The sequence below is a fragment of the Aotus nancymaae genome, unplaced genomic scaffold (assembly GCF_030222135.1).
Source record: "Aotus nancymaae isolate 86718 unplaced genomic scaffold, 86718_ANA_hifiasm-v0.15.2.pri h1tg000043l, whole genome shotgun sequence".
Lineage (NCBI taxonomy): Eukaryota > Metazoa > Chordata > Mammalia > Primates > Aotidae > Aotus > Aotus nancymaae.
The window spans coordinates 9,844,151-9,862,093 of record NW_026988457.1 but is presented as its reverse complement, the minus strand read 5'-3'; the positions used below and the strand labels follow the sequence as shown (position 1 = coordinate 9,862,093).

General features: G+C 34.3%; 1 protein-coding gene across 3 annotated transcripts in view; it reads left to right on the top strand.

Moving 5' to 3' along the window:
• Positions 1 to 17,943, top strand: part of TRPC4 (transient receptor potential cation channel subfamily C member 4) — a 216,182-nt gene that overhangs the window by 163,085 nt on the left and 35,154 nt on the right. For all 3 annotated transcript variants that reach the window (XM_021672834.2, XM_012469835.2, XM_012469833.3), the window contains exon 5: positions 12,703 to 12,842. In XM_021672834.2, coding sequence (XP_021528509.1) covers positions 12,703 to 12,842 — 140 coding nt within the window. The remainder of the gene's footprint in view (positions 1 to 12,702; positions 12,843 to 17,943) is intronic.

Sequence of the window (17,943 nt, the reverse complement as noted above, 5' to 3'; positions counted from 1 at the left end):
ATTATACTTGGAATATGAAATGAATAGAATATGAGAAATTTATTTTTATAAAAAATTTACATGCAAACTAAAGCATGTTATATGTCTAATGTGTATTAAGAGAATTCATCTAAATTATAGCAAGAGTTTAATCTCAAAGACAGGTCATTTGTTTCTGGAGATAACATGTAGTAAGATATGGGAAAAACAAAAAAACTTTTGAATGCCAATTGTCAGGCCTTCCTGAAACCCAGTTTGAATTTTCCCTCAGAATATTTTGTTTCATAACTTACCCCTTTGCACAAAAAAGTATGGATATGCGTAACATTTCCACATGTAGACTTATGTAATCAGCTTAGTAAAAGAAATTATAAAATGGATAACGCTTTTCATAAAAGAAGTAGAACTTTAATGAAGGCAATCATGAATATAGCAGGAAATACCTTGTTCCCATGAGAAAACAAAATGGCTGCTGAAATGACATGACATTGTGAGCATGCCCAAGATTATGCCAAATTAAACAATATGTAAAACTATGCACACTGAGCTTGATGAGAAGGGTGAACTGAGGAAAAGATGTAACATAGGAGGAGGTCTAAGCTCTGGTAAAAATAGCTTTTATTGAATTCCTAGGCATAAAGTAAGAATTGCTCATAATATCCAGATTATACATCTTGCCTATAACACATACTTTATTTAGCAACTTTTTAAACAAGATTGGTTTCTCATTTCCATAATTTATTTTACATTTTTATGTTTTAAAAGGTTGATATTAACAAGCCTGAACATTTCAACAAGGCCTGCCAAATTGAAGATGTAGAATGAAAAGTTGATGATCACATTTTCATCTAGATAAATATTCGTAGAGTCAAATAATACTATGTGTGGATATATATGTGTGTATATATATTTTTAATATATTATGGTGAGAATATGAAATGAATAGAATATGAGAAATTTAATACATTTATATTTAACATATTTATATTTAATATATATGCACATATATGTATAACCAATTACATTTTTTCCACATATGTGTATAATCAGTACAGGGTACATATATACATATATGTACATGTATACATATATATGCATATATGTGTATATATATAATTCTTCCTTTTCTGTGAATCCCGTGACCATTTTTTCATCTTTTCTCTAAAGTCATTAAGATCATATTTTCAGCCTCACCACTGAATTTCCCATCCCCACAAACAGCCCCAAACAATATTAAGAAATTATAAGAAATAAGCCTATCGCTTTCCCCAGTTCTTCCTTTGGCATGGTACTCAATAATCTCCTCAAACTAGCTTCAGATACACACAGACCCTCAAACGCAAGCTGCAGAATATCCATTTATTAATTTAAAATGGATATTTTAATTTTTGAGGAAATCAGATAATCAGTACAGTGTGATATATTATCCTAATTTTATTATTTATCTGTGGGAAAAACATTTTAACATCATCTTCATGGAATTATAAAGACTAACACAGTAACATCTCAAACAATGAAATATTTTTGAAGATTTCAGTTATTGTGTGTGCTCCTACTAATGCTGAACATATTTCTTTATTGGAGAGGAATGAACTGTCTTTAGGCCATGACAATGCAGCATAAATTTGATACACCAAAACTGAAATTCACAGACTTTCAGAGAATATTTGAAAACATGGTTTAGACGGTTCGAGGGAAGAGGGAGAAGACAGGAAAAAAGCAGTAGTTACCAAAAAAGAAAGGGTCAAAGTAAAAAAACTAGAGATTCTTGAATTAGTCTTCACTAGCACAGCGTAACAATAGTAGTAGTAGTAATCTCGGTAATTATAGTAGAAACTAAAAAGTTAAGCACTGTGCTGAGTAATTTAAATGCATTCTTTTGTTTGAACTTCACAACAACTCTGCTCCATTTAATCATATAAATGATGCTAATGTCTCATTTCGCAGAGAGGAAACAGGCTTAGAGAATTTAGATTCCTTGCAGGGATCAAGGGATCACAGAGCTAACAAGTGATAGATTCAAATTCCAGTCAGTGTTATTCCAGAGCTAGATTCTTTATCCCTTGTGAGACACTGACCCAAAAGTGTGAGAGGCAGAATTTAAAAAGGCAAAAACAGCTCAGAACGTGTCTTCATACTTAAGACTTCTTCGCTTCTATTTGCCGGCTTAGATTTTTACACAGGTGAAATCTGAATGGACCACGGTTTATGCTTCACTAAAGGCATAGTGCTCTTTAAGATGCACATTTGATATGATTTACTATTGAATATTATGTTTACTAACATACCAAGCATCACTACCACCACCCTCACATCACCACCAGCATCATCACTGCCTTGTTTCTAATCTAAAACATATTATGTGTGGCTTTCTAGCACTAAAAGAAGCAATCCATTCTGAGAAAGAAAGAATAAGTCCTTTGGTATGATCTAGAGCTGTTTCCTTTTTTGCTTTCCATGTATTTGTTGCTGTGTCCTAGAGTTAAATTTATTTGCTTCAAGGTCATTATTATTTTTAAAAATTTGTGTGTGTGTGTGTGTTTGAGTGTGTGTGTGTGTGTAAGGGGTACTCAGGAAAATCTAAAAAATACATATATTTCCTTTGTGCATATTTATTTTAAAGATGTTCAGAAGTTTTTATTAAGTGGAAAGTGGTAATTTTCACAGTGAAAAGATTAATATTCACTTACTCAAAACTACGTATTGGGCAACTACTGCTGCTTATTGAAAAGGTTACAAACCAGGAATTGGAGAAATATTTATTCATTGTCTTCCTATCTACACAAGCATTTTATTTCTTAGTTTTCATGGAAATTTTTTCATTAAATTAGAATCCTATAAAAAGAATGCTTCTGCACTGATAAAATGTCTCACTTGATTTTTAAGTAACTATTTTTAGGTCAGAAGCTATCAGATGATCTGGAATTCTAAAGTTCTACACTTCACTCTGACTCTGAAACTAACATGGCATCCTTTCCTGGTAAACTTAAAAATGTGTACTTCCTTAATTATATATTCCTAGTTTTTTTTTTTTCTCAAAATGTTAAAATAATGGTGTCAAAACCTATAGTGGTTTAAGCATTTTTAGATGTCTTCCAACTAAGAATATTTAACATTCACTGTCTCTTGATGTCGGTGTTGTGTGAAGTATGGTCTGCTGACTAAAATTATAATACTGTAGATTCTTATGACAAATTCAGAGTATGGTTGACTGATTTAGAAATTCCAGAAGTATTTTAAACATTAAAGACTGGGAAACAATTCTGGAAGTCAAATTTCATACTCATATAATGGTTTTATTAAGGAGCCTCAACATATTTGAATCTAAACATGAAACGGTTTTACTTCTTTCTATCACTCTCCTTGGCCACCTTATATCAAATATGCTTTCCTTGTTTCCAAATGATACCACTATCAGTTATCATAAATTTTCTGAAATTTCAAGTTATTTAAAAGTAAGCTATGTTCAGTTTAAAACTCAAATTTTATAATCAGCTTAAAGATCTTCTCTTCCCTATGAAGGCCTGACCCATGGCTTGAAGGATCTGGAATTGTCCATCTCTTGCACATCCTTTAACTCCAACACTGGAATGCAAGGTGGGACACAGACCCTTGATGTTTCCTCATTCCTGTTGCTTTAGGGAAGATGAGTGATAGGAGAAGTTAAATGTCCTGACTTATCAGACATCCTGGTCAGAGCTCTTTCTTGGTTGGTTGTCCTGCCTCTCTGGCTCTTACTGACCCACCTGTGTGATGCTGACTCTTCTGAGGGGTGCATGGCTGTTCTTTGAGGACCCAGTTGTGCCTCCACACTCCATAGTTCTCTGAGTCAGAGATTCAACTCTGCCAGGTATCTTCCAGTCCCTCCACTCCTGTACCCAGCAGTCAGTCCCTAATGGGGTCCTGGAACCCTAACTCCCTCTTGAGTCATGGCCAGAAGGCTCAAACCCAGCCTTTTCTTGTAATATGCACTTACCTCACAACAGCATCACGGAACCTTATCACCTTAAAAGACAGAAGGTCAGACTGCCCTTGGCTACCCTATTGCCAGACTCCACGTTTTTCTATTTTCTGTTATGAGCTGGACGGAGGGTGAGATGAGCAAACCAACTGCCCAACCAGATGCCCCAGCAGGGGTGAAGTAATTGTTCCTCCTGGTGGAAATTCCCAGAATTTATGAGGGATTTTCTTGGAGTCTCCCTTACTTGACTTAGGGAGGCAGTAATATTAGTGAGGAAACACCCTTACCTCTCCTTCTGGTATTCCCTTTTAGCACAAAAACTGTACCGTCCTGGCCAGCTGGTGACATCTGTAATCCAAGCACTTTCGGAGGTCAAGATGGGAGAATTGTTTGATACCAGGAGTTCAATACCAGCCTGGCCAATATAGCAAGATTTCTTTTCTACCAGAAAGAAAAAAGATAGCTGGGCTTGGTAGCATGTGTCTCTAGTCCTTGCTACTCTACCCGGGAGACTGAGGTGGGAGCATTGCTTGAGCTCAGGAGTTTGAAGATGCAGTGAGCTATGATGCACCACTACACTGCAGCCTGGGAAACAGGGTGAGACTCTGTCTCTAAAAAATAACAACGACAAAAACAAAACAAAACCCCTGCACTCCCTGACCTCATGGCTCTCTCGCCATCTGTCCTCCCAGGTCTACTTCTGTTACAGATCATGGAAGTGGAGGGCTAGGTAGTTGGGAACAGATATGGTTCTGATGCCTCCTAGTAGACCTTGGAAGGAAAAGCTGGGCTACAATTTTCTGTAAGCTCTTTTCAGAAAGTGGGTACTTGGGGTCCTTGTCTTCATCTTTGAGTTTTAAGCCTACTACTGAGAACAGGAGCTGCCCCTTAACTGAATGCCTCTTAGGGGTCCCAGAAAAAGTGGGTCTCCAATGAATAAAAGAACTCCTTTAAATTTCTCTTTGAACAGAAGCAGAGTTTTGACGAGAGACTACTTTACTATTCCCTGATTTGAAAATCCAGAAACAAAACAATACGTAACTCCAGCAGGGAGGAATTTTTTGTATTCTTTTATCTTCATTGATTTGATAACACAGCATAAAGCTCTGTGTTCTATGAAGAGACTTCCAAAGCCAGGTCCCCAACAGGTGTGGGGCTTAAATAACAGACCCCTGGAGGTTGCCATAGGTGAAAAGGTGACTTGCTTTTTGTTTGGGGTTGTTTACTATCCGTGTAAGTACTGACAGCGAGAAGGGCCATGACAAGGGATCTATTTGCAGAGTTACACATTTGTCACATGTAATTGGTGCTGTGAAATGTGGCATCTGAGCATTGCCTACCCCGTCTCGTCCTCACAGCCAGCTTTTCAGGATATAATAGAACACTCAAATAGCTCTGAGTGAAAACTGTTATGGGAAAGGTATAAAAACATAGTAAAAACTTCCGGGCATCTGCAAATATTTTTAAAAGGAAGTTCTCTGACTCATTTGCTCTGTGATCTTTCCTTTGTTGGTCCCCGCAGTCCTGACATCAATGCTTGTATTTAGGCCACCACCACGGCTCTGAGAAATCACGTCATCTGTTTATAAACAGCAAAGAGCAATTTTGAAATGTTCCCATTGTGAGAACAGGACAAACATTTTGTGACAGAAACTCTCTTAATCTTCGTTCTCCTCAGGCTTTTTAGTTACTATGGATGGTTTACTATCTCCATTCATTTTTCATGTAGTTAATAGCATCCTCTAGTTTTTCTAAAGGCGTATTTCTTCAAAAATCCAGTGAATGCTGCTAGAATAAATGAAACTGGCCGTTTTGCTACCATGCTCATAACAAATAGAAGTCCACAGCCATCTGACAGGTATGTGGTGACTACAGCTGTAAGAAGTGATATTTCAATCTGGAACTTAAAAAAAAAGTAAAAAAGATCCCAACACATTACCCAACAGACATTGATTGGCAGTCTTATCTACAGCTCAAGTTTAAAAAAAATGATGGCATGAATTCCCAGTTTTATCAGGATCTCTGTTTTTCCCACACAATTGTGCCTTTCAAAGATCAGGAGTGAAGATTTTGGGTGGTCAAGAAAATCAGCTTTAATGTCTCCTCATTGAACTCCAGAGGAACTGTAATATATCAGAATTGTAAGCTTTGTTTATTAGTCTTCTTAGGAAACCTTAGAGGTCATCTAGTCTAAACTTCCAGTTGAAGTTTCATCTCCTTTAAGTCATCAAATGAGAACAGAGTATGCTCAGCTATGAAGGAAGTTGAGATAAAATATTGACTTGTACTGAGCTCATAACTTCTTTATATCTCCTTCCCAAGCCTTCATTCTCTCCTCTGAAGCACATAGCTCTGTGCCTTTCTTCCTCTACATAAATACCCACAAAATATTTGAATTTAGCTATTTTGGTGACTGCTAATAATCACATTTGACTTTCCAGTTTAGTAGGTATAAAGATAATGAAGTTTATCTGTAAAACGTAATGAAATATAAATGCTCTGGTTAGCAAGTACTTTAAAATGTATTTTATTTCATGATGCATACAAATTTGAAAGCAACTGAATCACAAATTCATTAACTTGGAATGAACTTTAGAGATTACGTAGATCAGTCTCCACTCACTGCTAGAATTTCTTGCTTAAAGACAGGATCTGGATTGGAATCTCTCTGTCTCTGGTAATCCATTCCAGTTTTAGAGAAACTCTAATTGCCAGAATCTTCTTCCTTACATTTGGCCAGAAGCTGTCTTTCTATACTTTTCTTATCAAAGATCCAATTTCTGCTTTGTAGGGCAGACGAGAGCAAGTCTGTGACCTCTTGTACAGTTTTTCATCTCTCATGGCAGCGATTGCGATGACTGCTTTTGGTAAATTGTCACAATCCTAACAGGAAGAAGCAATCTTTGTCAATGTGTGCAATGTATGCAATTAGGATAAAATCATACTTTGTAAAAGTCACGTAATCCAAACCTCTGTTTTTTGAAGTGAACTGAAACCGAGAGAGGCTAAGCTAAGATTCTAAAGCTGATTGATAGTTGAGTTGAGCTTGGCCCCTTGCTCGCCTAACATGGACTAGCTCTTATCACTATGCCTTCTGGTGAAAAATTAACTTGAAATGCATTTGTTAAATCAATGATTCCATGCACATATCTTGTATCTGGGAATTGGCAGTGTCAAGCAAGACAAAACAAATAAGCAACATTGTAAATTCTCGAGAATGAGAAAATGTTGTCCAAGTACACTGCATTTAGGAGATTCTGATCCAGTCCTGGTTTCTTCATTAACTAGTGGCATCACATTACAGTTTACACTGCCTCTTTGGGCCTTAGTTTTCTCATGCAGGCTGTGACTGTGCATTGAATTCTGTTTGTAGCCAGGTAAGTAGGAGAAAGCACCTTAGGTGTGGAAAAAAATGTGTTGGATGCGTTCTTTGTCATTGGATATTTTAAATTCTATGTTTCCCACCAGCTCTAAAATCCAGTGCAGGCATCATATCTTATTCGGTTGTGATAAACTCCCTTCTCCAATTCGGAGGTAGTAAATATTATTTTCCCAATTATGTCCTGATTCTATCTCACCTCTCAATAGAAATTTAAATATGAAAGAGGACTAAAAGGGGAAACTAGGATATAAATACCAAATTTAGAATAAAACAGTTCTCTACAGCCAACTTAAAAAAATACACTATAGTTAATTCATCTGAAATCAGCTCTCATATGAGTTATAAATTTGAATATAACAAAATGTAAAAACAAAATTTTATTGATAATTTTAAATAGTCATTGTTAATTTTCACTAATTAATGATAGAATATCATATCTACTATGCTTTTATTTTGAAAATTTTCAAACATACAGAAAATGTAAAATAAATATATAATTACTCATATATCACCTGTAATCAATGTATTAAAATAATATTTTTAATTATTTTTAAGTATTCCTATATTCATTTCTCAATATCAATTTCATAAATTTTGCTACATTCAAATTAAGTTATAACAGTAACTCTTTGGAGCTGAGTGCAGAGATATAAAATGTTAACAAACACATATAGTCATGTAATCACCACCACAGGAGGCAGCAAACTATGGTCCTGATATCAGATTGTTTGCCAGTTTTTTTAATAGTTTCACTGGAACACAATCACGCCCATTTATTAATTACAAAGCCTATATTATTGGTTCTCCGTTCCTTTACAGAACAAGTAGTTATAAATTTTTATAAATGTCCTTTATCAAATTGAGAAATTTCCCTTTTATTCATACTTTACTGAAAGTTTTTATCATGAATGGATGTTAAATTTTGTCAAATGCTTATACTGCATCTATTGAAATGATCACATTTTTTCAAAAATCTGTTGATGGGATAAATTACACTGATCGACTTTAAATATTGAAACAACTTTTCATTCCCTGGAAAAAACATTACTTGGTCATGATTTATTATTTTTTTCATATATTGCTAACTTTTATTCACTACTATTTATTGAGGATTTTTGTGCATATTCATAAGGGCTATTGGTGTGTAGTTTTAAAGAGTTTTGTCTGATTATTTATCAGGGTAATACTTGCTTCTTAGATGTTTCTTACCGTTGTATCTTTGTAAGAGTTTGATTAGCACTGGTGTTACTTTTTCTTGAAATGTTCGGTTGAACACACCATGAAATTAACTAGACCTGAATTTTTGTTGTTGTTGTTGGCAGGATATTAACTATAAATTCATTTTCTTTAATAAATATAGGACTATTCAGGTGGCTTTATGTCCTTTTGAGTGAGTGTGGAAGTTTATGTCTCAGGGAAAAAAGCTTATTTAAGTTGTGAAATGTATGACCATCCAGTTATTCATTCTAGTTGCTAGTTATTCTTACAGTATCTGTAAGATCTGTACTGATGTTTCTTCTTTAATTTCTGATATTGATCATTTATGTCATCTTTTTTTGTTAATCATTCTGGCTAGCGTTTTATCAATTTTATTAAACACTTCAAAAAATTACATTTTGTTTTCATTGATTTTTCTTTCATTTTATGTTTCAGATTTTATTTTTTTTTTATCTTTGTTATTTTCTTCTTTCTGCTTGTTTTGGTTTAAACTTGCTCTTCTTTTTATAGTGTCTTAATCGAAGGCTGAAATCACTGACTTGAACCCCTTATTCTTTTTTAATAAAGGATATAAAGCTATACATTTCCTCTAAGCACTGCTTTAGATGCCTCACAAAGAGTGTTTGGTTGTATCTTTATTTTCTATATTTCAAAATATTTTTTAACTAGTCTCATAAATTCCCATTTGAGCTGAAAGATAATGGAACTATATTGTTTAATTGAAAAATATTTGGGGATTTTCTAGATACATTTAATTACTGATTAGTTGTTTATTTGTGTTGTGGTCACAGAACAAACTTAGTAATTTTAACTGATATAAATGCGTTGAGGTTTGTTTTCCAGCCCACACTACGGTCTATCTCGGTGGATGTTCCCTGTGCACATGAAAGAAACGTGTATTCTGCTGTTGCCATACTGTTGATGGTGTTGTTCGGGTCTTCTATATCATTACTAAATTTCTGTCTACTGGTTCTGTTGGTTACAGAGAGAGGAATGCTGAAACCTCCAATTATAGTTGTACTTTTCTTTGTTTTTTATTTCAGTTTTAATTGTTATGGCATCTTGTATTATAGGGTTATTTTGTTAACTGTAAGCAGATTAAAGTTAGAATGTAATAAATTAATATTAATATTTTATTGTATTCTAACTTCAAAAAACATTATTCTTTTAAATATTTTTAAATATATGAATAGAGAGTCATAAATGTAAACAGTAAGTGTTATACAAATATTTAATTCAATAACAGCAGATATATTTTATTCAAGCAGATATAGAATTTTTAAATCTTCTCAGCAAATTGGCCTTTCTATCTTTATGTTATATTCCTCTATATACCTAGTAACATTGCTTCTTCTGAAACACATCTACTTTCATACTAATGTAGTCACAGGAGCTTTCTTTTAATTATTGTTTTAGTGCTTTTTTCCTGTATGATCATCTCTATTTTCATTAGTGTATAATTATGGTACGGGAAAACTGGAAATCTACCCCCATCGCTATTGTTCTTTCCTACTTATTCCATCTATTCTTCATTGCATTTTTTTCTTTTTGCCTGTTATTGAATTAAATATTTGTATAACACTTACTGTTTACATTTATGGCTCTCTATTCATATATTTAAAAATATTTAAAAGCATAATGTTTTTTGAAGTTAGAATACAATAAAATATTAATATTAATTTATTACATTCTAACTTCAAAAAATATTATTCTGCTTTGCGTATCGTGTAAGAACCTAATGATGGCAGGCTTGTAATTCACCTCTCTTGTCTTCTGTGCTAATATCACTATACATTTTACTTTTATATATGTTAAAAACTACAATACATTGCTACTGTTTTTACTTAGGCAGTAAATATATGGTAGAAAAATTTTTAATAAATATATATTTTTTATTATATATACATATATACACACATTTCTGGACATAAATCTTCCTTTTTAAAAATAAATGTAACTTTCTGTCCAATATTATACACCTTCTGCCTTAAAAATATCCTTTTAGTATGTCTTATAGTGTGGGTCTGACAGCAGGAAATTGTCTCAGATTTTGATTGTTTGAAGAATAAGCCTTTTGTAAGTATTTATTAGAGCTATTTCTGCTCTATATAGAATTCTGGGTTAACTTTTATTTTTTTTCTTTCAGCACTTTGAAGATGTTACTTCATTGTCTTGTGTATTTTTATACCAGAAGTTTGCTGTCAGTTTTACCTTTCTTCCATGTCTCTTTCTTTTTTTCTTGGCTGCTTTCAATATTTTTTCTTTATATTTTGTTTTTGATGGTTTGAATATGATGCATCATGGTTTGGTGAGTGTGGGTACTAACGTGTACGTGTGTTTCACAAAGTTATTCATTCCACCTATGCAGAAGACGAGCAACAGAAGTATACAGCCTTTATGCCTGAAAATGTACATGCCTCTTCTCTTCTATGTTAGTGTAGAGGTTGGAGGCAATACCATCAGGAGCTGAGTTGGGTGCGGGTTTTGTTGTTGCTACATTCAGTTTCAGTGCATCATATACCTCAGCCTAGGATGGAAAAGATTATTCTCAGTGTTCCTCCTCCACCCACAGCTTTTAACCTTCCCTGTACACCTGTGCCTCAGAGGCCCTTCCTCCAGGGGTTGTCAGCTTCTGATTGTTACCTGGTGTTTGTTGGCCTAGTGATCGAGGGCAGGAAAACTCTCTGATGTCCTCATCCAGGGTCAGACTTAGGCAGGCCTATGTCTGAGTGCTAGGAATGAAGCTTTCTCCCTGATCTATGCCTTCCTTTTCATGGCAGTCAAACATTGCAGCTTATGTAGAGGAGAGAGTTTTCTGCCCCTTCTCTAATGGTATTGCTGTAAACGTGAGGCCCAGGAGTGCTTTCTGTCTCTTCCACAAGGCTAAAGTTTTGCTCCTTAGGGGAGAGGAGCCCGGATAGGACTCTGTGCTTCTCCTACAGAAGCATCCTCTTTTCTCCCCCAGACTTGAATTATAATATTTCTCTTGAGCTGTGGATAGGATCGTCCATGAAGAAGAGCATGCAAGAGGATAAAACTTTTCCTTGTAACTGCGGCTCCCAGGGATTCTAGTCTCTCCTGCTACCTCACGGTCAGCCTAGTTTCTTGGATGGTGCCAGTGTCTTTTCCTTGTGTACTCTGCCGAAGGTGAACCAAGGTTCACAGCATGGTTCCTTTAGAGGAACGTGCTTATATTTAAAGTTTAGATTCCTTGATTTGTTGTCTCCCTGATGCATGCTTGGAAAGTTATAATTTTTATAGTCAGTGTAGGGATAATACTTTTCCAACTTTCTACATCCTCAGCAGATCTTCAACTCTATGTTTTATGTCTCAGACTATTATTTTAAAGAAGTCTCATTGTTTGCTTGTGTTAACATAGTTATGACATCATAGTCACCCTTTTAATATTTATCAAATCTAGATATTTTTATATCTCATTAGGCTGTAAATATGGAATTATAAAATTTTAATGGGATCATGAAAATAATAACCTATACTGATATTTTATAAGTTCTTCATAGAATTTGAAAATAAATCATTTCCTATTAAAAATTAAAATATATATTTTTTTCTGGATATAGCTTTAAAGCTATTGCTACATATAAAGTCTTTTAATGAATTATCGCAAATACTATAACCATTATTTCTCAAGACTAAAGTCAGGTCTCTAAAGGCACTAATTGCTTAAAGAAACACAACAAGATACTCCACTCATTGTCTGAAACCAGTTTTGATTGCTAGATACACTGTTTTTCATGATCTTTGAGTCATTTTGACTTAGGAGAAAAATACATGTCAGGATATTTGCTTTTAAGAAAATGTTATTTTCCAAGATATATATATATATATATATCTTTGAACTATATATATATAGTTAAAAAGGAGTTACAGTATATTTCAAAAACTATTTTTCCTTGTGAATATATCAAATAGATTAAAGAAAATGAGGCTACCCTAACAACATCTTCTAGAATTAGCTTAGTATCTGAAACTCTTAAAATATAGCTGGGACTCAATATTATTACCTATAAAAATATATGTTGCCTCTAGTGTGACAATGTGGTCTCTTGCATCTTCAAGATCTATAATTTTTAAATCATATATTGCTTTTTTAGTGGTTCTTTTGAAATCATATTAATAATGAATCTTTCTATAATTGCAGGTTTCATATGGGGAGAAATTAAACAGATGTGGGATGGCGGACTTCAGGATTACATCCATGATTGGTGGAATCTAATGGACTTTGTAATGAACTCCTTATATTTAGCAACAATCTCCTTGAAAATTGTTGCATTTGTAAAGGTAACTATTATTTATGTTTTTGGTAAATCGTATGTTCCAATTATTAATGATATACTTTTAATTGATATCAATTTTATTAATAAAGTTACTTAGAGCTTTTTCTGGATGTGGTATTCATCAGCTCATAATTTTATTGATAGATATATAGGGATAAAAATACATAAATAAATACATAACCTCAAATCACAAAACAAGTTTTCATAAGTAGAAGTTATCACCCAATTCTCTTCCATCTACTAAGTAGACTGACGTCTCAAAACTATTCACAGGAACTGCTCTAGTTTCCAATCCTTTATATTTCTAATGAAATTCTACTTCAAACCCTGTTTAAATTTTGGCAACCCAAATCTTTTTTTTCAGTTATAACTAACAGATAAAATATCATGGAAAGATCAAAATATTACTTTCAAGGCATTGAAATTATTATTTCAGTATAAACCAATACAGTTTGATATAATTAGAGCAGAATATAATTTCTTTCTCCTCAGCCCATTCAACATGACAGTGCCTGAAATCTCACACACTCATTACTCCCCCAGATTTTGCACAACATCAATCTTATCCAACCACATAATTTACATATAATATTTTTGTTCTGTAATGACAATTGGGATTAGTTTGTACTTTGTTGGGTTTCTTTCAACCCAAAGGATTATCTTCTCTACTTCACTGACTTTCCTTTCCCTTTTTCCTTTTCTCTTTTTTTTAAAAAAAATTTTTTAATGACTAGTTAACTGGTAAAAAATAAAGAATGTCTAATTGGGTGTTACATAAATAATACATTCAATTTAATAATCTGAACTAGAAAATGCTGCATGTAGATTAACTCTTATTTGTTTAGCCTAGTTCTTAAAATAAGGGCCTGTGTTTCTTCAGGCAACCTTCAGTTATGACAGAATAAAAATTGTCTGAAGTTCGAAAGGCCATAGTTTTTGGTTAAAATGCTCACCAAAATACTAGGGGAAAGTAATTTCTGTCAATATTTGGAAAACAAATATCTTTTAAAATGAAAACATAATTTGGTAATTTTAGCAATGCATTGAGGTTAATGACCTTGAAGAGTTTAAGACAGCAGAAGGTACTCTTTTAACCAAAGGAAGTTACACATCTATGTCAGAGGTGGGCAGTCTGTGATTAAGTGCCTAGCTCTCGATCCCCTTCTTCTGTCATGGTCCTTAGATGTATACATAAAGTTGTTTAGACCTACCTCTAAAAGTAATTTATATAGTATTTTGGGGTCTTATGCCATCATGAAATTCTGGGATTATATCACAATAGTGGTTCTTTTCGAATTTCCAAGTGGATAAGAATTATGAGGAGGGCTTGCTGAAACTCAGATTCCTTTTCTCCATCACCAGTTTTAAATTAGGAGTACTAGGACAAGGTCCAAATTTGCATTTCTATCAAACTCCCAGGTGATAATGATACAGTTGATCTAAGGAAGATGCTGTGAAGCACATTGCATTGTACAGACCTGTTCTATAGCTCAGAGACTTGTGAGATTGAATCCAAAAGAAACTGCTGTGATGCATTTATTTAGACAATGTTTAAACTAAGCTATATTTGTATGGTGTTTATATATAGTACATATATATTTTCATATATAAGAACTCAAGAACTCTGGTATGTAGTGAGTATGCTTACATAGATTAATGGATACTTGTGGATGTTTTGCCTCAAGACTTTTAGATGTGGGATTTTTTTGTTTGTTTGTTTTATTTTGTTTTGTTTTGAGATGGAGTCTTGCTTTGTTGCCCGAGCTGAAGTGCAACGGTGCTATCTCGCGTCACCGCAACCTTGGCCTCCCAGGTTCAAGTGATTCTCCTGCCTCAGCGTCCTGAGTAGCTGTGATTACAGGCACCTGCCACCATGCCCAGCTAGTTTTTTGTATTTTTATTAGTAGAGACAGGGTTTCACTATGTTGGCCAGGCTGTTCTCCAACTCCTGATCTTGTGATCCACTCACCTCGGCCTCCCAAAGTGCTGGGATTACAGGCGTGAGCCACCAGGGATTTTATTTCATTTTATTTCGTTAAAAAGTTGTAAATTCTACACATACAAAATAGATTTTACCATTAAAATCTAAACATTGTTCTTTAGGTTTAGAATGAAACCCACTTACCCTTGGTGATGAAAAGGAGAGGGCAGAGGGGGAAAATTAGATGTGGAGAAATGCACAGCAATTACTGTAGATGAACATGACCTAAGGAATGGGAAGTCTTCAAAAAATACATAGTTTATTAATATACGGTCATAGGAGTTCAGCTTTAATTGGAAATATAAATTATGAAATGTCCTTTCTTAAGGGTTTGCATTTAGCACAACGTGTGTGTCTGAGGTGGGTGCATGTATTCATTGGCATGCACTGTGGATTTCACATTCTTGTGCTCCTTTCCTCCATCACTTGCTAGTTGGGTTGGGTGACCTTGAGCCTGTTTCTTCACTATTTATCTCATCCATAAAATAAAATTTTCTACCTTATGTTGTTGGCATGAGAAGTAAATGAGTCAATATATTTAAAGTGCCTGTTACAGAACAAGCACACTAAATTAGATTTTCTCTTTTTTCTTTGTCTTCACTTCCTTCCTCATATACTATGAGTCCACTAGACACGCCTTTTGTAAGTTCTTTACTGTGTCTCCTCATTTGCTTTATTTTAGTTTAAAAGGAATTTGAGCTCTAGATTCACACCTGTCCCCTCCATGTTCAATCTATATGGTATGGGGCAAGTTATGGAATGGAAGTCTCAATTATATTATCTGAAGTTGATGATAATAATCAAAAGAGCACTCACTGTCGGGGCCTGTGATATCACTCTGACTTCTTGATTTGTCATTCCTTACCTTACATTTGTTCTATCATTCAATTTTTTTCATGCTAATTTGTAATAACATATGAATTATTATTTTCAGAATAGGTATGTTATTTGCATAAAAAATAGAGTCTGGTGTAGATACAGCAAACAGTGATTATGTGAATCAAGAAGTTAATGAAATCAATAAGCATTTATTGGAGCACACTAAGAAACAGCTTTTGATCTCGTTGCTGATAATGCAAATCTGCCCAAGAGGTAGCTCTTGCCTTCGAGTGGGTCACAGTCAGGTAGATGAAAGAGAATTGCATATAAACAAGGATCTTACGATGTAGTAAGGTCTATAACAGGGGCTGCTGTAGCGTCAGAGAAGGAACTGAACTTTTCTGTAATGGCGTGGAATTATACAGAGGGTAGTACAAGTAGACGTGTTTCATGATCATGAACATGCATGAGCAGTCACGACAGAAAAGACACAATATGCAAAAGTCAGAGTGTTTAACAAGCAGAGTTCAATGTCTCTTTTGCATGATTCTAAAAATGTGTGCAGGGAAAAAGTGAGAAGGATTTTCCACATCTTGCTATCAAACTTGAATTTTACCCTTTAAATTATAATGATCCATTTATGACATTTATGCAGGGAATGGTTCAAGTGATGATGAGTGCCTGAAATACAGCAGTGAACATAGGAGAAGATGATAAAATATTGGACTTAAACAAATTTAGGTAGTAAGACCTGGAAGATACATGATTTATTAATTTTGAAATTAAGGTAGATGAAATCATGCTAATAATTCTCCCTAGTAACACTAGATTCACCTATTTTGCTTCAGACGGGGTTACCAGTGTTGTAACTAGGACCTCTGCTGGGATTGTGTAGGTTCTACCTCCCATTTGAGGATTCCTGAACAGGATCAAAGTCCATTCATAGGTCATTTTGGTCAAGTTATTGAACAAGACCAAAAATACTGTATCATCCTACAAAAAAAGGAAACCTTGTTATAATTGTTCTTTTCAGAAAGAGAACCTTTTAGAATACATCTGGCATAGGGGCCACCCTTGTTTAATTTATCCATTGTATTAGTCACCTAGGCTTGTCGCAATAGAATACCATAGACTGGGTGGCTTAAACAGCAGAAATTTATTTCTTGCAATTCTGGAGACTGGAAGTCTGAGATCAAGCATGGTTGGTTTCTAGTGAGGTCTCTCTCACTGGCTTACAGAAGGTTCGTCACATTCACGTGGTGGGGGTAAGGTGTAAGGGGTTGGGAGAGAATGTATACTTTGGTGTGTCTCCTTATATGGACACTAAGCTCATTATGAAAACCCACCCTCATAACCTCATCTAAACCTAATTATTTCCCAAGAACACCATCTCCAAATACCATCACACTTGGTATTTGGGACTCCATTTGGGGAGATGCAATTCAGTTCATGACGTTCATACTTTTGCAATTCATCTACTTGCAGGAAAGATCGTTCTTTACAACACACACAGAACAGCCCTTCTAACCAAGGCCATGGAACTGCCATGACTATGACTTATATCACTCCCTACCTATGTGATTTGGAGCAAGTTATTTAATCTGTGCCTCAAATTTCTCTGCTGTAAAACAAAAATGACAATCAAATATAATAAAATGTTTGTGAAGATTAAATCAGTAAACATTTAATGCCATAGAATAGAACCTAATATAAAAACTCAGTATTTGCTCTTAATTTTTATATACAATGCAGCAGTATTATAATGTGTAAAGACAGGGCATAAAAATATGTATGACTTCAATTTTATTCATTTTACATGCAAAGTTTTGTGGTGTTTTCTTTAATAACCTGATTCATTAGCATTTTAAAGCTTGTGGGTTAAAAATTTTTTTAAATTTGCTCCTAATCCTCTAGAGGAAAGTTTGTCAATCATTTTCTCTTTTCATTATGTATGAACTATTAATTAATCTGGAGCTTGCTGATGCCTGGGGGCCACAATTATAAAATGTTACTTTAGTTTCATTAGGCCTGGTTTATTTCTAAATATTATCCAGCCCCTTTTCTATATGTAACACTTTTCATGTTTATCTTCAACAGTTTGGCAGAAATGATTAGGTTTTAATACATTTTTCACTGTGTAATTGAAATAATATTTTCAAAAGTCAAAATTTTTATGAATAAGAAGATTTGTTTTAACCAGCATTGCGCCTTTTCTTTATAGTATCATTCTTCTAAATATTTCTAACTGCATGTCTCATAGATTTCTATTATTAACTAGAAAGGGGGAAAATGTTTCATTTTAAAA